Genomic DNA, 24,375 nt, shown 5'->3' with positions numbered 1-24,375 from the left:
AATTGTTCTAATACCCTTTGTTGAAAAGGCCTTATTTTCTCCTTAGAACTACAATGCATTATTATCAAGTTTGTGTGTTTGTGTTTCTGGGCTCTCCACTCACATCCACTGGTCAATTTCTGTATCCCCGTGTAAATACCAGGATGTCTTAATTATTACAGTGTTATAACAGTTCTGTTACCACTGCAAGTCTCCCATGCTGTTTCCTTTAGGAATATTTTATGTATTCTTTTTTAACATTTTATTTATTTATGGCAATTCAAATCTCAGTTCAATTCTTTTACCATTAACTCAGCTCGATCATTTGCTGTTTGCCCTGTGCATATGTGGGTCAGAAAAGAGTTTATATAGGAATTTAATGTTCTTCCTCATTGGTTCTCTTCTTTGTTGGCTTTTCCCATCACTTTCCAGCAACTACGGTTGTTCTGAACCTTACTATTTTTTATTCATTGATTTTTAATTGTAGGATAATGGCTTTATAATATTGTGTTGGTTTCTGCCATCCATCAGCGTGAATCGACCATAGGTACTGAACCTTATTCTTTTGCTTCTTCAGACCAACTGGGTTTCCCATTGCAATTTTTCACCCTCAAACTATACCTTATGTTATCTGCCCTCAAGCTAAAGCCATAAAAATCAAGAAAGCCATACTATGCTGGTTTTTTTCTTCCATGTATTGACTCCTTTCCAGAATCTCCTGCTTTTCTTCCCGGGCAAATGTGCTTCCTAGGTGGCTCAAATGGTAAAGAGTCTGCCTGTAATGCAGGAAACCCGGGTTCAATCCTTGGGTCTGGAAATTTCCCTGGAGAAGGAAATGTCAACCCACTCCAGTATTCCAGCCTGGAGAATTCCACGGACAGAGCAACCTGGCGGACTATAGCCCATGGAGTGAGTCCCAAAGAGTCAGGCACAACTGAGCGACTAACACTTTCAATTTCAAATGTGAAGATACAAAGTTTAACTTAAGAGTTAAGGAGACTTTGGCACCTGGGAGATGGGTAATGGCAATGGAAATAGAAAGCAGTAGACAAATGTGATATTTTCTCTTGAGTTAGGAACATCAGGACTTGGATGCTCCCCCAAGAAAACTTGGGTACCAGAGTCAACCTGGGTACCATAGTACCATTCAACTAACATGTTTCCTGTTTCTTATTAATCTTCTTGTCTTTTCACCTGCTTCCCCAACCCTTTTAAAAATTAAAAATTTCAGCTAGTGAAGGGATAAGTGAGATAGAGTGAGGAAGGAAGCTTTGCTTGAGGTTTCAAATTTGAGTTCAAATCTGGATTTAGGGAGGGGGAAGCTTTAGTCTGGATGGGGTGGTTTGGGAAGGCCTGTAGGAATAAGTTGACCTGAGAACTGAATGAGGGGCATGGTTCTATTCAACTGCTACTAAACATTTGGGTTGTTACCTTAAGATTTACCTTGGAAATTTTTTTTAATACATATTTATGTATTTTTGGCTGTTCTGGGTCTTCGCTGCTGCCTGGGTTTTCTAATAGTCGCTGCGAGCCGGGGCTGCTCTTCATTGCAGTGTGCGGGTTTTTTGTTGCGGTGGCTTCTCTGGGTGCAGAGCACAGGCTCTAGGCACACAGGCTTCAGTAGTTGCGGCTCCCCGGCTCTAGGGCACAGGTTCAATAGTTGTGGCCCACAAGCTTAGTTGCCCCGAGGCATGTGGGATATTCCCAACCCAGGGGTCAAACCCATGTCTCCTGCGTTGGCAGGTGGATTCTTTACCATTGAGCCACAAGGGAAGCCCTACCTTGGAAGTTTTTGTTTATTTACTTATTCTCTTTGCCTGGAGGCAGCTCTTCTTTTAACCCTGTGACCAGGCTGTGTTTGTAATTCTGTTCTAGGTTGTGGCCCAGGCAGTGTTATTCATGTGTATGAACACAGCTGGAATCTTCATCAGTTACCTGTCAGACCGGGCCCAGCGCCAAGCCTTCCTGGAGACACGGAGGTGTGTGGAGGCCAGGCTGCGCCTGGAGACGGAAAACCAAAGACAGGTACCAACCAAAAAGACCTTGTGCTTGGTGATCACTTAGCCAGTCTCTGAATTCCATAGAGATTTTGTCTCCCCAAACACATGCTGCCTTGCAAGTGCTGCCTCAGAGTCTGTGTCATGGGATTACAGAGGCTGAAATAGTTATGTTAGACTCTCAGGTCAAAATGAATTGGTCTTAGTTTCCACACTCAATTGTTCCACATAAGAAATAAAATGAGTCTAAATATAAAGTGATTTCCTGAAGCTTTTCACTGATATCTGTGTTTATGGAAAAGGCTATGGTTTCTGAAAACCATTCGTATTCTCATCTTTAATTCTTCTTTTCTCAAACTATAAATTGTTATTTCAAATAAAATTTTCACTACATAGCAATTCAAATTATAGGAAGCTCAGGGAAAAATCTTGTACATGTGTAGTTCCTAATAACTCATCCTGATTTTCAGAAGAGATCATTGAACATAATAAATTTTATGGAACATGATACCAGTCCCAAGATAGGGGATGCAATAGGAAAAGCAGCTTGGTCCAAAGTGGAGACCATGAGTTTTAGCTGGAAGAGGTTAAAATAAAGGAATTCCTTGGACATCTTGTTTAGGTGGGTGTTATAAGGATTTAAAAAATAGTTTTGACCTCAAATGATATGTTTCTCAAAGATAAAATTAGCTTTTAAAAAATAAAGATTTTCTCCTATTTAAATTTTTCACATATAAAAATTAATGCATATCGCTGCCTCTGAAAGTAATGTTCAAATAGAAATAACAGGAATATGTTAAAGTTGGTTATAGAATGAACATATTTTATGCTCAAACTGTTTATATACTCTTGGGACTCCTAGGCTCAATAGATATATTAGTTCTACCATACAAGGCTTTGTTTTTAAAAGCCACATCTGTGGATACATGCTTGTTATTTTAAGCTTTGTGCAATAATGGTTTGGGAAATTATAAAGAAAATAGCTTCAAAAATGGAACATTTTTTATCTTAATCTCATCAAATCATCAGTAAAACATGGATCTTTGAAATAAGCAAAGCCAGGTCTGTTTGATAATGGATGAGGCTGACAGATAAGGTGCAATCTGACAAAATGCAACTCCCAGTGCTGTATGTTATTGCCAGGGGCACAGAAAAATTATTGAATTTCCAGCTCCTACATGGATTTCATAGGATTTAGAATTAGGACAATTCTAAGTTGATGTCTAAAACAACCATGGAACCTCATAACAGATTTATTGTAGTTGCCCTGAGCATCACTGTAAAATAATTTATAAAAATTGCTTTAAGAAAGAAATCACTTTGTGCAATAAACACGATATCTCCCAGGTTATATACACGTATACATTATGTTACTCTGTAAAACAGAGCAGTTGCTAGACTGGCACACCACTCTTTCCATGGGATCTATGCCAATTCAGACAGTGCTGCAGATTAATAATTTATCAACTGTTCTTGATGCACTATCACAGCCAGAACTGCAATTGTGGATAAGTTGTCTGGGAAACTCAGTCTTTTATTTAATGTTTATGAAATATTGGAGACACCAAAAATGATTGCTTTATCGTACTCATAAGACTTTTCTTCTTTTCCCATTCTTCAAGTTCATTGTCTTGGAGTCGCTGTGATATAACAATCTGACATGATGCACAGACCTTCCTCCATCCTCTCTAATCTTTATTTTTTCTTAAGTTGATAATAGGAGGAAGAAAATAATACCCAAAGGTGAGAACAAGTGACAAATCAAATGCAGTGAAAAGTTCACTAGAATACTGGGGTGGGTAGCCATTCCCTTCTCTAGGGGGTCTTCCTGATCCAGGGATAGAACTCAGGTCTCCTGCATTGCAGGCAGATTCTTTACCATCTAAGGGACCAAGAGAGTCCTGTAGAATTCATACCTCAGCCATATCACTTCCTAGTTGGCCACCTTAACCACTTAACTCTCGGTCTTAGGTTTCTCCTCCTTGTTTGGTCCAATATCTTTTCTTCAGCATTGTGTTTGCTTCCAATAAGGGGACACATATGAAACAATAGAAAACTGTAAGTCAGCTTCATTATTTTATGATGAAGCATGAGAAGAAGCTCTTTTGGTGGAAGGTTCTTTGTTCTGAGGATTAAGTGAAATATGCTCTGAGTTTGTTATAGTCCTGTGTATGCAATTCTGATAAAATACTTTATCAGAATTTCTGATATAATCAGAATTTCTGGTATATTGACCATCCCCTTCCCCTCCCACCTCCCACCCTCCACTCCACCCCCCTCCACCCCTCACCCCACTCCACCCCCTGCCCTCAGCATGGTGGTATCTAAGCTAACTGGCTCTGAATCATTCAGTGCTAAAGTTTCTTTCCACTGATATTGATCTCTCACTCAGGTTTCCTTTATCCCTGAGAACTTCCTCAATGGTAGATGGGCAGAGGAGGCAAGGCTTTCAAATGAGATGGCCCAGAATTTAAAATGTTTGCTTACCGTCTTCCTATCTTGGTGAACTTGAAAGAGCTCTGAGCCTTGAGACTCAGAGTCCTGAAAATCAGGCTTTTTCCTTGGATAACCTGAGGTTGCAGCCGTTGTTCTTAAGGTCAAGAGCAAGCAGGCAGGAGAAACCAGCAAAATGCTAAAACTCTTTCTCAAGGTCTCTTCTAAACTAGGTTTTTAACAAAGTTCCTTGATGTTGGTTCTCAGCTTTATAGCGCCCCTGTCCCTTTCCATAGTAGCTGGCACAATAGCAGGAAGAAACTACTGAATGGGCCCAAGTGTTGACATTCTTATTTTAGATGATTGGCTTCAAGAAGTTGAGCTGATATTGGCTCTGTTTTCTGGGTGACAGGACTTTGTCTTTTTTTTTTTTTTTAACAATTTTTGTCATCAGTTGTAACAAATACAGGGCATGCTAAGCATCGCTTACCTGTCTGGTCTCTTGGGCTCCAGCTTTTCTTTCTCTAAGCTGTTCTCCATCCCCAAGCCCAGTCTAGTTCAGGACCAGCACACTATAGGGGTCAAAAGCACAGTTGTCAATGTCTGAAAGATCTGGATTCCAATCCTACTTCTTATGTTTCCTGATTGTGGGAAATCAGACAAACTCCCCTCCTCTAAAGTCCTTGATTTTTGTGGGTGTAAGATGGTCATTCCATGTAAGATGAAAATTCCATGGATGGATGAGCCTGGTAGGCTACAGTCCATGGGATCGCAAAGAGCTGGGCATGACTGAGCAACTTCACTGGTTCAAGATGGTCATAATGATTCTACCTTTCTCCAGGGTTGTGGTGAGATGAAGGAGGAACAGTTCTCAGTCCAAGGCAGAGGATGCACTCAAGGCCTATTACAGAGAATGCTGTAATGATAATGACATTGATGTCACCCTTCTCTGCAGGAAAACCCTTCAGTGGTAGCATTCCCCCCAAGATGAAACCCAGACCCCCATGCATGGCCCCACAGTTCCTCCAAGATCTAACCCTTTTCCTCTCTCCTTGGATTCTTCTCCACCTCCTCACCTCACACCTGAAGCCAAATGGCCATCAGCTCCCTGAACGGTTGTTTCTCTACTCTACACCATTTGGTTCTTTCAGCCCGGGAAGCCCACATTCCTTTTGCTAATTTCAGTGTAACATCTCTACCCTGAATATTCTGTTTCACGTCACTCCTTCCATGAAGCTTGCTTTCACCTCCCTGGGTTGAGGTGAAATGCTCCTCTTATGCCTCCAACATGTCTTAAAGTCAACTCTCTCATAGAATCTCTCACACTCTGTAACATTTACAAGTCTCCATTTCCTTCTTTCCATGGCCAGTAAGAACTGACTAAAGAATCATTAAATTGAAGAATCATTCATCTGATTCTCTGGTATTTATCCAGCACGATGGCTGAGATAAAAGATCTTCTGATTCACGTTTATCTCATTGAGTTGTACTGAACCCTCACTTCCGCTCCTGGCTTCACTTCTGCCTCCACAAGAGTCACGCTGTCATAATTCTGCTGTATACAAGTAAAGGGACAGTGCTCATTGTGACCCCCATTCAAAACTTGGTAGGAAGAGGTTGTGGTTGTTGTTCAGTCACTAAGTCTTGTCCGACTCTTTGAGACTCAATAGGCATGAATTTGAGCAAACTCCTGGAGATAGTGGAGGACACAGGACATCAGTCTCCTCTGTCCTCCACTATCTCGTGGAGCTTGCTCAAATTCATACCCATTGAGTCGGTGATTCTATCCAACCATCTCATCCTGGGCCGCTCCCTTCTCCTCCTGCCATCAATCTTTCCCAGCATCACGGTCTTTTCCAGTGAGTCGGCCCTTCGCATCAGGTGGTCAAGTAGGAGGAGGACTCTTTTCCAATTCAGAAGATACTGGCGCAGGCTGAGAATGTTTCTTGTTCAGACCTGATGCAGAATTTTCCATCTGGAAGCTACATTTTAGGAAATCTCTCTTTGGGGAGTCAGATTCTAATTATTATAATTTTTTGTAATCCCCCCCTCTCTTCCCAAATGATCCAAATGGCCCATGTTTATTTTAAATATTAAAATGAATTGATTGTTTTTCTTTCAGCTTTGAGAGTTGCCAGAACCTACTTATGATGATATGGCATTTTGAGGTGTCTCAGAAGCTCTGAAGGCCCTGGAATAAAGTAGTCTGATGCTGCCATATGCTGCAACAGCAGGGAGGTTATTATAAAATGCAGCAGATGTTTTAGCTGTATTAAAACAATTCTGTTTAACTGAAACATCTTTGTTAGATAATATTGGTATAAGCGAATGGTTTGGGTGATAGATTGGGTGAGAAATTTGGGTTTCTTACTGAGTTTTGAGTTGGTTGTTTAGGTGCATGTTGGTGCCCACTGGGATCTAGGAGAGTATTTTTGAAACTGTAGAGAATTGCTAACTAGTAAGGCAGAGCCTTGACATTCTTCCATTCATTCAAGGAAGACTCAAAATGGACCTGGAATCTCAAAAATATGTTTGTTTTTTTCTCCAGTTAGATGACTCTTATTATGCTCCAGAAAAGCCTTTTATGTTCTTCTCCAGCTCTTACATTAAGACCACCCATGTGCTATCCTGGGCTTCCCAGGTGGTGCTGGTGTTAAAGAACCCGCCTGTAGGAGACATAAGAGATGCAGGTTCAGTCCCTGAGTCAGGAAGATCTCCCGGAGGAGGACATGGCAACCCACTCCAGTATTCTTGCCTGGAGAATACCATGTGCATAAATTTCCTCATCTCTCAATTAGAAATGATAATGCCTACTCTAACCCACAGGGTGTTTTCCCAGAGACAAATAACATAATGCCTGAAAAAGCGTTATTTCAACTGTAAGGAACTCTACAAATGTTAGGGCTATTTTTGTGAAAGTCTCACCAACGCCTCAAACCGATGCTGAGATGTCTTCCCTTTAGAAAGCCTCTTTTACTGTTTGCAGTCATGAACTACTTCCTCCTTGGCACTTAGATATTTTTATTTAACATGAGTTCTTGCCACTCTGCCCAGTATTGGGGTCAGCACCGTGATCGCCTCTGTCAGTAAGATTTTGCGCAGTGAGCAGAAGCGCAAAATGTTCATGAACTTTGACCCTCCTGTAACAGCTGACTTCACTCAAGGGTCTTGTGTTTACCCCCTTGCACCTCTGGCAACCACCTGGCTGCCTAGTTCTTTGCCATCTTTCTAGCACATGGTTTGGATCTTCTGGCACAGCAAAAAGAGGAAAAGCTTTGAAGAAGGACAAACCTGGATTTGATTGCTAATTCCAACTCCAGTACTCTTGCCTGGAAAATCTCATGGACCAGGGAGCCTGGTAGGCTACAGTCCATGGGGTCGCAAAGAGTCAGACACCACTGAGTGACTTCACTTTCACGTTTTCCAACTCTATGCCTGGGTGACCTTGAGGGCACCACTTAAATCTCCAAATGTTGGATCCTTTATCTGTCAAAAATGACAATCCCTGTTATCTCAAGGTTGCTGTGAAGAAATCAAGTAATAGAGATGGCAGTTGGGCATCATAGTTGGTCCTTGAACCTATAGGACCACCTGGACCTATTTTGAGCAGAGCACACTCTGATCATAGTACCTACAGTGTTTCTTCTTGTTTGTGTTCTATCTGTCATCCCTGTGTAGGTACAGATTTTAAATACTTCCCCTGATTCAAAGAGAGGCCATAATCCTGCACTAATTTGCATACAATTAACATTTCCAGAGGCAGTTCACAAAGAAGAAATCCCTCACCGTCCTTGCCCTCAACACCTCTGATCTAGCCAGGAGAGGCTGAAGAGCAGACCAACAGCCCTGTGGGGCCCTTTTATCTCATAAATTCGTTGGGGGAATTTTGGCTAAAGGAAATTGGAATTGGAGACTTCACACAACCTAATTGTACTATGCTGGAAGGAAGGTAGGATTTTTTAGCCTGGTTATAGTTAAAGGCACTTTTCAAAAATAGTAGTAGACTAGATGAGGGGAAAAGAAAAGAAAAAAAAAAAAAATATATATATATATATATATATATATTTTAGAAAAATAAAGATCCATGCCTAAAATAATTTATTTCATCTGGATGTGAGTATATGTCCACTGACAGGAATTCTATACCCTCTATTTTATACAAACTGCACTCAAAATGTATTAACAATAAAAGAGAGCAGATAATTTAAAAATATTTTTAGAGCAATCTTGAGGATAGAACCATTCTCAAATTTACTTTATTTCCAGTCTTTTGCAAATTTCATACCCACACCTAATTCAAAAGCCTTTTTAAGAAGGGCACTGAGGAATTCTGAAGCATTCAACTTTTCACAGAAACAGAAGCTTGCTTTCTTCTTATACTCATATTCTGTTGTTTGTGCTATATTTAATTACAGTTTTAACAATTTCAAATACAGCTGACATAAACAAATTTGGAAAAGCATGCTACTGCCTCTAGGTAAAGATACATCATAACTGATGATGGGAGGTGGACTAGACAAGACCTCCTTATTTGGGAGGAGGGCCTTTGCAAGTGTGATCAAAGATGAATTTACACTGCATTAGGATGGGCCTTCCTGGGTAGCTCAGCTGGTAAAGAATCCGCCTGCAATGCAGGAGACCCTGGTTGGGAAGTTCCCCTGGAGAAAGGGTAGGCTACCCTCTCCAGTATTCTTGGCCTTCCCTAGTGGCTTAGGTGGTAAAGAATCTGCCTGCAGTGCGGGAGACCTGGGTTCAGTCCCTGGGTTGGGAAGATCCCCTGGAGAAGGGCATGGCAACCCACTCCAGTATTCTTGTCTGGAGAATCCCCATGGACAGTGGAGCCTGGTGGGCTACAGTCCATGGGGTCGCAAAGAGTTGGACACCACTGAGCACACACACGCAGCCCATATATAGCATCTACTATATGCTAATTGTTATACTATACACTTTACATATACTACTTTCTTATAATCCTCAGAGCAACTCTATGAGGTGGGTGGTATTTTAACTTCCATTTTATATATGAGGAAACCAATAAACAGAAAGGTTATATATAATAGCCAGGCTTCCCAGGTGTTTCAGTGTTAAAGAATCCGAGTGCCGCAGGAGACGCGGGTTCAGTCCCCGGCTTGGGAAGATCCCCTGGAGAAGGGAATGACAACTCACTCCAGTATTCTTGCCTAGAGAATCCATGGAGAGAGGATCCTGGGGGGCTACAGTCCCTCAGGGGTTTGTCCCCCGTAGGGCTGCAAAGAGTTGAGCATGAGTGAGTGACTGCAAACGCACACACACATACACACACACACACAATATCTAATAAGTTGCACAGCTGGTATTGCAACCTAGACAGTCTTACTCCAGAGCACATACACCAACTATTATGCCATGTGTCTAGTGAAATCTCCTGGACATGCCACCTCTATGCACAATCACTGTGTCATCCAGACACCATGCTAAACACTCACTACCTGCCAGTGAAGTAGGAACTAAAATGATCTCCAGTAGACAGAGGTTTGGAGAAGTTCATAGTGTTCATAAGTGGTTGACCTGGGACTTGAACCCCAGTCTGTCTAGACACAAATCCTATGCACATGACCAGATGCTATACCACCAGAAAACTGTAGAGGACAGTAGCAGTGCTGTGACTCTTCCAGAGGAAGCCTCTGGAACAACCTAAAGGTTTCATTCCCATGCTTAAAACCCTTCACTCGCTTTCCATCATGGTCAGGAAAAAGTCTGTATTCATCAACCTGGCTTATCCAGCGCTTCCCTCTTCCTTGTCTCTCTCCTGCACCCAACCATTCAACTTTAACACACTTTTGTGCAACAGTGATGCTAAGAGCTAACATATTCAGTCCTCCCCATCTCAGGCCAGCATCAGTCCAGGCCCTGCCCTCACTCTCTTGCCCTCTCTTCCTCACTGGAGATTCTCCAACTAATTTTGGCCTTGGCAGTAAGAAGAATGCGTTGCCTCATGTTACTGAATATCTAGGGGTGTGTGCACCAGTGTCTCACCAAGACTATAGTGTAATCAATGGGAATAAAGAGCGAGACTTGGGGGAATCCAATGAATTAAGTAGGGAAGAGAAATAGTGATTCTGCTCAGTGTCTAGTGGAGTGTCTAGTGGAGGTAGACACTGTCTATATAACACTGTCTAAAGCAGGTAGACAATGTCTAAAAGTGTCTAGTGGAGGGAAACTAGTGGAGTTTCCAATGAAATCTCAGTGAGAGCTCCTGCTGCCCATGATGGACTCCAGGAGGACAAGAGTAGTGTAGGGTTTGGGGGCAGTTCCCTTTGCTTTTCTCACATGGGGTTTCTGTGCTCTCCCTTCTCCTCTTACCTGTTCCAAAAGCCCCCACTCCATACCAATCTGCCCACTGAGTGCAAGAAACCAATAACAACTGCAAAAGATTATTTTACAAGGTGTACACTCCTCCCAAACCAGCATTAGGCTTCAGGCACAGCTTGATCCAGGGGCTATTTGGTACACTTGGCTGATTTCCTTTCACTGTTTAGGACTTCGGTTATCAAAATCCAATCAAAATTCCACTTGCATTTTGATAACTTTTTTTTCAGAACCCTCTTCAGAATTTTCATAATGGTAACAAATGTGTTAACAATAGTAATCACATTAGTACATTATGAAATGTAGACCAAGCCCTGAGTTAGGTGCCAGAAATAAAAGTAAAATCTTTAGATACAATTTTTCAGAATACGCTGGAATTTGGTAAGTTTGGAACCTTGCATCTTGTCTTATATGGCATGTCTTACATCTTGATACTGGATTACAAGCTTCTTGATCCAGGAAAACTCATGTTCCATTATCCCCCACCCTAATATCTTACTTGGTATTAGACATTCAGAAGGTAACATTGTATCAAATGAATAAAATCATGATTGAATTAAGGAGCATTTCCCATGAGGTCCCTTCCCCAAATAGGAGCACATTGTTGAAAAATATCAAAGAATAATTTCCCTTCCCCTCTAGTGAGTTGGGAGATAGATTCTGCAGAGGTTTTCACATCCCACAGTGGGTGTTCCTGTCGAAGTCTACACTCCATCAACTATTCTTTCTTCATCCCCGTTGTCCAGAAGAGTTTGTGGTTTAGCTCACAAGCTGGAGCCTCATCCTTTGTTAATCACAGGGGTGTAAATACTTCATCTTTACACCTCCTGACTCTCCAACAGCTCAAAGCATTTCATTTTTCACATCTGCTATCCTGATATTGCAGGTGACAGGTGGTGCCCTGTGCTGGCTTTTATCATAATGTCATTAATATTTTATTGCAGTTATTTTTGGTCTCTCTGTCATCTAGACTGCATGCATGGAGAAGGCAGAAGTGAAGCTTATCCACTGCTCTGCACGAGCGCAATGCCTGCCACTAACTCATTCCTTACTGCATGTTTGCTAAATAACAGCTTGTCAAATGCATAAATAGGTAGTGGATGATACTCCACAATAGATCATACAAAGTGTGAAAAAGATTGTGACTTGAGAGACAGCCCCAGGTGATCCATTGCACTCATGAAAAGAGTAAACCCAGTTACATCCATATGCCCAGGTTCACACCCAGGCACTGCCATTTACTCCTTGGGACAACTATGTAACATTTCTGTGCCTCAGTTTTCACATCTGTGTAATAGCAGGAAGAAATATTTCTACGTTGTGAGTTGTGAGGATCAAATGAAACAATTCATATACAGAGCCTGACGGTTCATAAGTGCCCAGTAAAATCTATTGTTCGTAGTAAGGTTGTTGATATAATTGCTACTCTTTCTTAAGCATGTACTTTATTCATTGAACGAATCCATTCCACAGAAAATAAAGTCCCCAGTCTACTAGAGACTGAATTGATTTTAAATAAATATAGGGAGAAACTGATTGAGATGTTTGGAGTGTGAGAAGTTAAGAAAACTAAAGACAATTGAATTACACCTTATGTTGTAGGGGGTGCCTGCCAATATTTCTCTGCTGAAATAATAAAAGAAAGAACTAGTGAATGAATGAGTATTGCATGTATTTTCCATGCAAGCTCTGATGGTAGTTATGATATTTCTTGCTTTTCAAATGTAAATGAGAAATGTTTGATAATTGCTCTTCTCAGGAGCAGAAAATTGACATGAGTTCAGAATTAAACATCAAAGTGAAAAGTAATGATTCAACTCTTTAGCCAGTTAAAGGGTCTGAAGACTGGGTTATAGAGACCATGTGCCCGCATCTGACCTAAGCAGTTTCTATGTTTGTGGAGGTGTGGACGCTCAGGGGCCACCAGCCATACTGCCTCTGTCATGTCGTGCTCTCCAACCTTTGATTTTGTTCCTTTTTTGGAGCTCTGGCCTCGACACTCATGGTTTTTTGAGATACAGCAGAAAGAGGATATGTGACTTGATGCCCTGCATTAATAGATAGGCTAGCCTTGAACAAATTCTTTTAGCCTCAGTTTCTTCACTGGTAAAATCATTTCCATGACCCAGATATCTTCACGACCCAGATAATCATGATGGTGTGATCACTCACCTAGAGCCAGACATCCTGAAACGTGAAGTCAAGTGGGCCTTAGGAAGCATCACTACCAACAAAGCTAGTGGAGGTGATGGAATTCCAGTTGAGCTATTTCAAATCCTGAAAGATGATGCTGTGAAAGTGCTGCACTCAATATGCCAGCAAATTTGGAAAACTCAGCAGTGGCCACAGGACTGGAAAAAGGTCAGTTTTCATTCCAATCCCAAAGAAAGGCAATCCGAAAGAATGCTCAAACTACCGCACAATTGCACTCATCTCACATGCTAGTAAAGTGATGCTGAACATTCTCCAAGCCAGGCTTCAGCAATACGTGAACTGTGAACTTCCAGATGTTCAAGCTGGTTTTAGAAAAGGCAGAGGAACCAGAGATCAAATTGCCCACATCTGCTGAGTCATCAAAAAAGCAAGAGAGTTCCAGAAAAACAAATACTTCTGCTTTATTGACTATGCCAAAACCTTTGACTGTGTGAATCACGATAATCTGTGGAAAATTCTGAAAGAGATGGGAATACCAGACCACCTGACCTGCCTCCTGAGAAATCTGTATGCAGGTCAGGAAGCAACAGTTAGAACTGGGCATGGAACAACAGACTGGTTCCAAATAGGAAAAGGACTACATCAAGGCTATATATTGTCACCCTGCTTATTTAACTTATAGGCAGAGTGCATCATGAGAAACGCTGGGCTGGAGGAAGCACAAGCTGGAATCAAGATTGCCGGGAGAAATATCAATAACCTCAGATATGCAGATGACACCACCCTTATGGCAGAAAGTGAAGAAGAACTAAAGAGCCTCTTGATGAAAGTGAAAGAGGAGAGTGAAAAAGTTGGCTGAAAGCTCAACATTCAGAAAACTAAGGTCATGGCATCTGGTCCCATCACTTCATGGTAAATAGATGGAGAAACAGTGGAAACAATGTCAGACTTTATTTTTGGGGGCTCCAAAATCACTGCAGATGGTGACTGCAGCCATGAAATTAAAAGATGCTTACTCCTTGGAAGGAAAGTTAGGACCAGCCTGGACAGCATATTAAAAAGCAGAGACATTACTTTGCCAACAAAGGTCTGTCTAGTGAAGGCTATGGTTTTTCCAGTGGTCATGTATGGATGTGAGAGTTGGACTATAAAGGAAGCTGAGTGCCAAAGAATTGATACTTTTGAACTGTGGTGTTGGAGAAGACTCTTGAGAGTCCCTTGGACTGCAAGGAGATCCAACCAGTCCATCCTAAAGATGAGTCCTGGGTGTTCATTGGAAGGACTGATGTTGAAGCTGAAACTCCAATACTTTGAACACCTCATGCGAAGAGCTGACTCATTGGAAAAGACCCTGGTGCTGGGAAAGATTGAGGGCAGGAGGAAAAGGGGACGACAGAGGATGAGATGGTTGGATGGCATCACCAACTTGATGGATATGGGTTTGGGTGGACTTTGGGAGGTGGTGATGGACAGGGAGGCCTGGTGTGCTGCAGTTCACAGGGTCGCAAAGAGTTGGACACGACTGAGCGACTGAACTGAAAATCATTTTACTAACTTCTACTTTCAAGATTCTTTTGACCACTCAGTGGACAAGTACATGTGAAAGTAATTTTTAACTATATACACACTACGGATGTAAGTTATTCTTTTGTATTATTTTTAAAATGTCACTGAAGAGGACATAGAAGCTCCTGATAATGATGCCAGCAGGAGGCTCCTTATTTGAATTTTCATCCAACTTTCAACCTCTGAAGCTTTCTGTCCCAATTGCTATTAAAGTATGATGTTTTTGAATAAGAGGCTTCCCCGGTGGCTCGGTGGTAAAAAAAAAATCCACTGCCAATGCAGGAGACTCAAGAGATGTGGGTTCCATCCCTGGGTTGGGAAGATCCCCTGGTGGAGGGCATGGCAACCTACTCCAGTGCCTGGAGAATCCCATGGACAGAGGATTCTGGTGGGCAACAGTCCATAGGGTCACAAAGAGTTGGACACAACTGCGTGACTGAGCATGTACGCATGTTCTTGAATAAACTTGAAAAGCTCTGCTCTCTATCAAGATAAAACACAAATTTGATGTTTTTAAAATTTCAGTGGATGAGTGTTATAAAACATCTGTAATAATCTAAAAAAGGTACCATAATCATAACAATTGAATTAGAAACTAAGAATTCACTGCATCAGAGACAGTATTCAAGTAACCTTCTAAAACACATGTGTGGCATAGTTTTAATCAGGTATCTATGGCAACAGCTGCATATTAATACTTGAGCTAGGCGATACTGTGTTTTATTTGTTCACACGCAGCCGCAGGCTCCAAAGTGTTGGCATCGTCCAACATTTATAATAAAGAAAGATGGTTTGACTGCTCAGAAGCAGACTTTTGGTGATAATGATAAAGTTTAAGTTTTAGGGTTCCTCGCTTATAAGGCCGTTCTAAGGCCCTCCAAGGGGTCCTCTGAAGTTTGCAGTTACAATTTGTGATGTTTTTCTTTTTTTTAATGTATTGGGTAAATGTCAGCCATTTAAAAAAATTAATTTTATTCATTTTACTTTTGGCTGTGCTGGATCTTTGTTGCTGAACGAAGTTCTCTCTAGTTGCAGTGAGTGGAGGCTACTCTGTTTGTGGTATGACAGCTTCTCATTGCGGTAACCTTTCTTGTGAAGTTTGGGCTCTAGGGTGCAAGGGCTTTAGTAGTTGTGGCTCCCGGGCTTTATAGCACAGGCTCAATACTCGAGGTACATGGGCTTAGTTGCTCCGAGGTATGCGGGATCTTCTTGGATCGGGGATAGAACCGTGTCTCCTGCATTGGCAAACGGATTCTTGACTGCTGAGCCACCAGGGAAGGCCTTGTGGTGTTTATCTTAAATAGGATCCCTTCAACTTTTTGGAGTCTCAGGACCCACAAGCCTGGATCAGCCCACTTGGAATCAATGGAAAATTCTCTCCCCACCTCACCTTCAAGACTGAAGTCTTCATTTTGCAGATACCCAAGTGGTTCCCATCCAAGGACATGGATGCTAGTTTGGAAATGTATGTGCTCTGCCACATCTGTCCAAATATTCTTGGAAAACAAAAGCCAAAAACCAACCAAAAAACACCCCATATCACTAGAAGTTTTTTCCACAGGAGGGTTTGCAGTTGTCCAAAAGGTATATGTTTCTGTAGCCAGTTAATTGAAACAACATTTGGTAGCTTTTATACATTGCTTCTCAGCACCTATGATAGCATGCTTTTATAACAGATTTTGAAGTGACCGTGGTCTGAAAGGAGTTTATCAGAATCGAGGGAAATGTCACGCAGGGTTCTCCAAAGACAAGCCTCTCTGTGATTTTTTACTTTTTCGGTGTTAGAATTTCACTGGAAAATTTATTTTTTGGACAACTCCTACTATGTTCATAGGCAACTTAATCGATTCTGAGACTTAGAAAGACTTGGTTTAAGTTCCAATTTTGCACTTTATTGACTGCATAAGCTTCGGCAAAGACTGTAGCTCCCTTGGTTTTCCCGTCTGTTAAATTGGTCATACTCCAACTCCCTTCATGAAATTATTTAGAGAATTATTTGAAATTAATGTCCTGGTGTGACTGAGGGACAGGGACCATCAGACCCCACGCTCCCACCACTCCTCTGGGTCACTCCTAGTGTCCCCAGAGGGCCAGGTTCCTGCCTCTCTGATGGCGCTTACTGAAATGAGCCTTGAAGTGTTCCCCTATCTGGATTCCCCACTGGCTGTGCATTCTCTGGGGCTGGAGTCTATTCAGCTTCTAGGAACACTTCAGGCATGACCCTGTTTATTGAAGGAAATTGAACTGAATAGTCAAATAGAGGCAAATAGGCATGCTCTTTTGGTGTGTAATAGAATATCAGAGTGACATGAGGTGCGTGTCATTTGCAAATATATAGTCAAGAGGACTTCAGGGCAAGGCGTATCTAATTTCTAAAGTCCTGATAAATTTTATTTTTCTTAAAACGTGGACTTTTTGTTTTTAAAGTCTTGAATCTGTTACAATATTCTTTCTGTTTTACATTTTAGTTTTTTGGCATGTGGCTTCTTAGCTCCCTGACCAGGGATCGAGCCCACATCCCCTGCATTGGAAGGTGAATTCCTAACCACTGGACCACCAGGGAAGTCCCCTGATGAATTTTAGAAAGGATTTTTGAGTGTCGATGGAATTATAAAATGCCTTCCTGCCACAGTTAAACAAGAGGGCTTTTCTTGTCCCTTGGCCTTGGAGGTGGGTTAAATTCTCTCTTGGGACATTGATGTTTCTTTTCTAAACCTTGGGGACTAGCTTCCCACATGCTGTGGAGAGCGAGGATTATGGAACCCCTGTTGCCACAGCTCTTAGTTCCAGACCAGTGCCACCTTTTCAGTGGCCCCGTGGCAAAAATATGGACAATGGCCACCTTTCAAACAGCTGCAAATCTTGTGAGTAGATAGCAGAAGGCTGCTATTTCAAATCCTATTATCTCCATAATCATGATTGCCAGCAACAAAAAAAAAAAGAAACAGAAGTAGATGAAAAATAGCTTCTGTCTAACCTCCAAATTCTAAGTCTTACAGAAAAGCATCTAATTGTCAAAACCCTAATCAGATCCAGAATTGCAGGATTTGGGGAAATGTAGACACTAACTTTTCAGTCTCTGATTCAGAAAAGGATGTTTGTGGCCTTCTTACTTTTTTGACTGTAACTCCCAGTTTTAAAAATCACGTACTGCTCTCTCTTCCCCTATGGGCTAAAGATCAGATTTTTTTTTTTATTGGAGTATAATTGGTTTTCAATGTTGTGTTAGTTCCTGTGTACAACAAAGCGAATCAGCTCTATGTACACATACATCCCCTCCCTCTTGAACCTCTCTCCCGCCCTCCTCATCCTTCCCTTCTGAGTCATCACGGAGCACCAAGCTGACGTGTCTGTATTATACGGCAGATTTCCACCTGCTATCTATTTCACACATTGTTGCTGTTGTGCAGTCGCTAAGTCCTGTCTGACTCTTGGTGACCCCATGGACTCTCCTCTGTCTTCCACTGTCTCTGGGAGTTGGCTCAAATTCATGTCCATTGAGTCAGTGATGCTTGTATATGTCATTGCTACTCTCCCAACTGCTCTAGCATTCAAGGGCCATCCCAAACTGTTTCCAGTGGAATTCTCAAGTCTCAGTTCTGACCAGTGCCTCTTCCCCAAGAACCTACCACACTGGTGAACTTTTCCACAAGCTTGCCACCTTCCATCTCTTCTCCACATCTTTGCCCATTGCCTGAATGTTTTCCTCTGATTCTGTCCAGCAAGCCCCCCCTTTTTTTTTTTTAAGACGCTGTAATATCCAGCTGGAATGTCTCATCCTCAATAAAGCTTCTTTGCGAAGTAGGCAGAATGAGATTTAGTACCTGCTTTTATACCTTCTTTAGTACTTACTTCCATCTGATGGCTCAGATGGTAAAGGATCTGCAATGCAGGAGTCCCGGGTTTGACCCCTGAGTCAAGAAGACCCTTTGGAGAAGAGAATGGCAACCCACTCCAGTATTCTGGCCTGGAGCCTTCCATAGACAGAGCAGCCTAGTGGGCTACAGTCCACAGGATCACAAAGAGGTGGACACAACTGAGTGACTAACACTTCCTTCCACTTTATACCTGAAAACTCAGATTCAGAGACATTAAGTAATTTGTCCAAGATCAGAAAATTAGTGAGCACATGCCAAAAAAAATTTAGTTCTTCTGATTGTGATTTCTGACCTACATATCAACATCTTTTTGTTGAAAATAGCACAATGCTTAATCGTGTTACCTGTGTCTGAGAAAAGTACTGAACTTTGTGGGAAAGAGTCTTTTGGCATTCTCTGAAAAGACTTTGAAATCCTCAAGCCTTCAGAAGTACTTAAAAGAGAGATTTTCAAGAGAGGCTACTTAGCAGCAGGTTTAGTGCCTAATGTCTTCTGGGCTAACAAGTGTGTTCTTTATTCCTCACATTTGACTAAATTCCTTTAGGAGAACATAGCATCTCCCCAAGTGTCATATTGCCTTTGGTTTATCGTTTGCATTCCCAAAGGGCAAAAGAAAGTGCCTTCCTTTTTATTTCATCATGTTATAGTGGTTGATACATCAGACTAGACCCTCAGCTACAGGTTACCATGGATGTGCTGAGCCTCGGTCAGGATGAGATGGATGACAAAGGTGTGCATTGCCACATCATGGGCGGATCTACAGGTGTCCTATATGCCAAGTTCTCTGCTAAGCAATCGTCTTGGGAGTGAAGAGGGGTATTTTATAGCTGACAATGTTTAAAACGGCCAATGAATGGTGATAATAAAAAGCAGAACAACCTTAATCCTTTTATTTACTTATTTATTTATTTGGTTGCTCTGCACAGCCTGTGGGATCGTAGTTCCCTGACCGGGGACTGAACCTTGGCCCTCAGCACTGAAAGTGCAGAGTCCTAACCACTGGACCACCAGGGAGTTCCCCTGTTATAATGATCACCCATTAACACCATAATCTTTATCCTGATCCTGAACCATGAGCATGAGCTAGAATATTACCTCTGCAAAGGCGAGTACCATGTCTGGCTTTGTCTACTGCCTATTCTCTATGCCCAGCCCTGCACCTGTCACATAACATCTACTCCTTGACATGAGAAACAAGTGAATAAATGGATGAATTATAATCTAACTTTCAAAGAAAAAAGAAATGGGCTTGAATCTTCACTATGCACTTACCAAGTACATGACTCTGAACTGCCTCATTTAGCTTAAATTCTTTAAATCTCAACATCTTATTTGTATTAATAAAATGCAGTGAAAATAGTAACCTCCTGTCAGCTAAAAAAATTGTCACAACCTGGAAATTGAGAGTTATTTTCTATTTGGTGGGAATTCTCAGGACTTCAAGCCCGGGAGACAGCATCTCAAGTGACCCTGAGAGAACTGTTGGTGAGGAGGTGGGTGGGGAGGAGTCAGGTTAGATAGAAGTTGGCAGCAAAAGGCAAGTAGTCTGAACATCAAAGGTTATTGTTAATTGAGGAAAACCAGGTATCTCAAATCAAGGAATTCAGTGCTCTTTTTTTTATGGGAAAATGCAAGTGTCTGGGCTCACTGAAATCATTCCTTTCATATGCATCTCAGCTGTCTGGGGCCAGCATCCTGCTTCTTGGTTTTTTTACATCCCTAGGTCCTCGTTCACTGTAGGGAGGACGAAGAAACTGGATCAAAAGCATTGTTCTCCCTCTGGGCTCTCTCTGGGCTCAGAGATGCACATTTGGAGGTCGGAAATCCCTGATGGCTGTCACATCCTTGCTTACTGATAAGAGGGCAGATACTCCATTTCACACTACTATGGGCTTCCCCAGTGGCTCTGGGGGTAAAGGGACCACCTGCAAATGCAAGAGATGTTAAGAGACATGAGTTCAATTCCTGGGTCAGGAAGAATCTCCTGAAGGAGAGCATGGCAACCCACTCCAATATTCTTGCCTGGAGAATCCCATGGACAGAGGCGCGTTATGGGCTGTGGTACATGGGGTCACAAAGAGTTGGACACAACTGAAGCAGCTTAGCATGCATGCATGGTTACTGTGAGGTTTTGATTAGATACTGAATGCAAACCACTTGGCTTGCTACACAATGAGCGATCACTTTAAAATAAGATATTATTGGGGACTTCTCTGGTGGGCCAGTGGCTGGGACTCCAAGCTCCCAACACAGGGTCCCTGAGTTCAATCCCTAGTCAGGGAGTTGGATCCCTCATGCTGCAACTAGGAGTTCACACACCTTGACTAGGAATTTGCCTGCTGCCACTAATGATCCCACATGCTGCAGCTAAGACACAGTGCAACCAAGTAAATAAACATTTTTTTGAAAAGATATTATCTATAACCCCAGGATAAGCCTCTTGCCAGAGCCTGGACCTATACTGCAGTTGACCTTGCTTGGCCTATGGTACAGAGAGTATTGGGAGGTCTCCGGTTTGCGAGGGTCTAAATGGTGAGTTCTTCCCAAAGCCATTCAGAAGCATGGGTGCTTGCAAGCTTGGAAGTACTGCCTGCCTCAGAGGACTGCCCTAGTTTCTTTCTCTTCTCCAGGACAAGTATTTGCATAAAATGAGGATGCTGACTCCCTCATTGTTTTCACCTTGACTTCCCCTCAGGATGCACTGTAGCAGTAGATGCCCATGAAGCCATTTTGATGACTGGAATAGAGCCAGTTAGATGAGAGGCAAGTCCAGGCAGGAGCCACTGAGGCCCTTGAAATCCACCTGGGGTCCCTTTTCATACAAATGGGAAAAACCCGGGGAGAGAAAGATGTGCAGAATGTGAGTACAAAGGCCACCCTGGGCCACAGTCTGGCTACAGGAGAGAGTCTTGTACCTCTGATCTCCAAAGCCGGAAAATCTGATATTCTGCCTCAGTAAGACTTGGGAATTGTATTAAGGGGCAAACTTTCCCATTTTTCTTTCAGGCTGTGTTTTCAGGGGATTTGAATGATGTTTCTCAAGCAGCTAGCAAATCGGAGGGAACTAAAAGTGTTGAAAATGAGCTTTTATAAGCAGACTCCAGGCAATTTCCCATCATCTGGAAGAAAATGCCTTACAGGGTGGGGAACTGGGGCAGTTGGCAGCAGCCAGACTAACCAGAGGCTGGCAAACCTGAGTGCTGGAGAATTTCGCTATTAAAACTTTATTTTGAAAATCTCCCATAAAGATGTTGAATTTTATGAAATATATCTTCAGAATTAATGGGGACAATGTTATGATTATTCCCTTTTGATTATTAAAAGGTATTTAATGTTAAATCCTTGTGTTTCTGGGATTGTAAAACAAAGCAAACAAACAAACAAAAAATCTATTTCTGTTTGCAAACAAGGTGCATCTACCTCCTAAATAATATCTGTTGTTCTGTTCACCAGTGTCCCAGAACTAATAGTCAGAAAATAAAACATGAAATGGTTTAGTCAGAAAAAGCTCTTGTGTATGATAATTTGTAAGAAGTTTAAATTTTTTAGCCATCTGGGAACACATTGAAATTAAAATGTTTTCTAAAAAAATAAAAGTCTCCCACAAAGCATCTATGCCATACTTGAAGAATGAATGTACACTGCCACTTAAAGAATCTATTTAATAATTAATTATCCTGTGCCAGGGACTGTGATGGCCATGGAAGGAGATGCAGTCATGAGCTGAACACAGTCTCTGCCCTCTCTCTGTTCACTCATTTGTTTAGGAAGTATTTCTTTAGTACCTACAGTTTTGAGGCTTTGAGTGCCCCTCAAAGCCATGATGAGGAATGACTCCCATCCAGCAGCGATTACCTGAACTGGATCACAAGTACCTGGAAATTGACAGACAGCATAATAAGCATGAAATGGACATCAGGCAGGGGCGTTTGCAGGAAGCAGGCTTCTCAGCCCCACAGTGGGACAGCTTTCCCAAGGGGAAAAACCTCATCATGTAAAGCTCTGTGGACACTTCATTGACAAAGCCCTTCACATGAGAGCAGGGTTGAATAGAGCAGAGAGGAAGCAGGAGGGAATTAACTCCGGGCCCCGCACGTATTTTATTTCATTGAATTTTCATTGCAGCCTTGTGAAGTAGGTGATATTGTCACTATTTGCCAAATCAGGGAACTAAGTCTCAGAGAGAGGATGTAGTTCACCTAGTGCTACCTTATTATTGAGGGATGAAGGCAGGACCTGAACTCCAGTCAGACTCAGAACCTGGGGCTTTTCCCATCTCACCAAGAATCCCATCCAGGAAAAGCGTAGTAAAGGATTGCGTCCTGGCTTTGCCATGTGGTAACTGTTCAGGTCATGCAAGCAATTTGATTTGATTCAGTCTCTCAGTTAAGTGAAGTTAATTATTTGTGCCTGCTGCTTTTCAGGGTTTTGTGAGGAACAAATGAAAGAATGAATGGTGAAAATGCTTAGGATCCATAAGTATCTATGAAGATATGAGAAACTATGATGATTAAAATGCACCTGTCTTGGGGGAGGGGTTGGGGGAGGCATGGAGTGGGTGGTTGGTGTCAGCAGATGTAAGCTGTTATAGGTTGAATGGATAAACAGCCAGGTCCTACTGTTTGGACGGAGAACTATATTCAATATCCTATGAAAAACCACAATGGAAAAGAACATTTAAAGAGAATGCATGTATATATGTGTGTATGTGTGTGATGCTGAATCACTTTGCTGGACAGCAGAAATTAACGCACAATTAGCACTGTCAATCAGCTATACTTAAATTTTGAAAATTAATAATAGTAATAAAACGTATCTGTCTTAAACTCCTATCCATACTAGAGCAAATTATAGAAAAGGAAAGAAGCAGATTCTTGCCTAGTTCCCACAGCACAAGATCCTTTTAGGATTTAGTTCATGTTGCTAGTTAATGGGTTATTTTGTTTTTATCTACCGTGTTGATCACATGGTAAAACATTTTTCTGACAAGTGTTGGGTTCCTACTTTCAGGCGATATGTCTGGTTTCCTTTCCTCTCGAGGAAGAGTTGATGTCTTCTGAGCCTGATTCCTCTCCCATGTTCCCTGTTTCAGTGAACATAGCACATGCTTCCCATTAACCAAACTCAAAAACCCAGCTATCACCATGGTTACACCCTCTTTCTCTCCTGCCATCCCTCTGGTTGCCAGTCCTATAGACCGTATCCCCCCATCACCTCTCACCTGGTCTCCCTGCCCGCACACTTGGCCCCTTCTGATGATTCATTCTCCAAACCACAGCCAAGGATGTTCTTTTAAAATATCAGCTGATGTCACTCCTCTGCATAGTATCATGCAGTGGCTTCCGGTTTTAATGGAATAAAATGCTAACATCTTAGGCAGGCCTGACACATTTATCTACACCTCCAACCTCGTTGCATATCACCACACTCCTCTCTTACCACCCTCCACCCACACCATTACTCTTCATTTGCCTCAGGACATTTGCACTTGCTGTTTCCTCTTCCTGGGGCTCTCTTCTCACACTACACAAGGCTGGCTCATTTCAAACTTTCAAAAATTCATTTACCTATCAGTTCCTCAGGAAGGTCATTCCTGACCCCCAATTTGGATTATGTCATCAGCCATCATTTTCTCTGATCATGACCTGTTCTTCTTGGCATTTGTTACACATAAACGTGTGTGGGCATGTTTGGGTGTGTTGTATTCAATGTCTGTATCCCTTTTTAGAATGTAAGCCCCACAGTAGTAGGGCTCTCATCCATTTGGTTCACCACCATCTACTAACACTCAGCACGGTGCCCAGAAAATAACAAGTACTCAGTAGACGTTTGTCAAGTTCCTAGAATGGTAGAAAATCAATAGTTCCTCAAGAAGTTCAACCAAGAGCCCCGTGACTTCTACACGCTCCATCCACCCTTCTGAGACCCAGTGATCAGTTTAACAAAACTGTCCCTTGTTGATTGGAAAAAGATTGTGCAACCTAAAAGTTGATAGTTATTATTAGGTAGTTATAATAGGA

The 24,375-nt window shown here is 42.1% G+C and overlaps 1 protein-coding gene across 4 annotated transcripts in view; it reads left to right on the top strand.

Annotated features, from left to right (window-relative positions):
• The window catches only part of ADCY8 (adenylate cyclase 8), a 226,878-nt gene that overhangs the window by 47,983 nt on the left and 154,520 nt on the right, over positions 1-24,375 (top strand). For all 4 annotated transcript variants that reach the window (XM_043484063.1, XM_043484064.1, XM_043484066.1 and 1 more), the window contains exon 2: positions 1,855-2,004. In XM_043484063.1, the coding sequence (XP_043339998.1) occupies positions 1,855-2,004 (150 nt within the window). The remainder of the gene's footprint in view (positions 1-1,854; positions 2,005-24,375) is intronic.

The sequence above is a fragment of the Cervus canadensis genome, chromosome 12 (genome assembly GCF_019320065.1).
Source record: "Cervus canadensis isolate Bull #8, Minnesota chromosome 12, ASM1932006v1, whole genome shotgun sequence".
NCBI lineage: Eukaryota > Metazoa > Chordata > Mammalia > Artiodactyla > Cervidae > Cervus > Cervus canadensis.
Note: the sequence above shows the minus strand (reverse complement) of the source record. Positions and strands in the feature narration are given on the sequence as shown.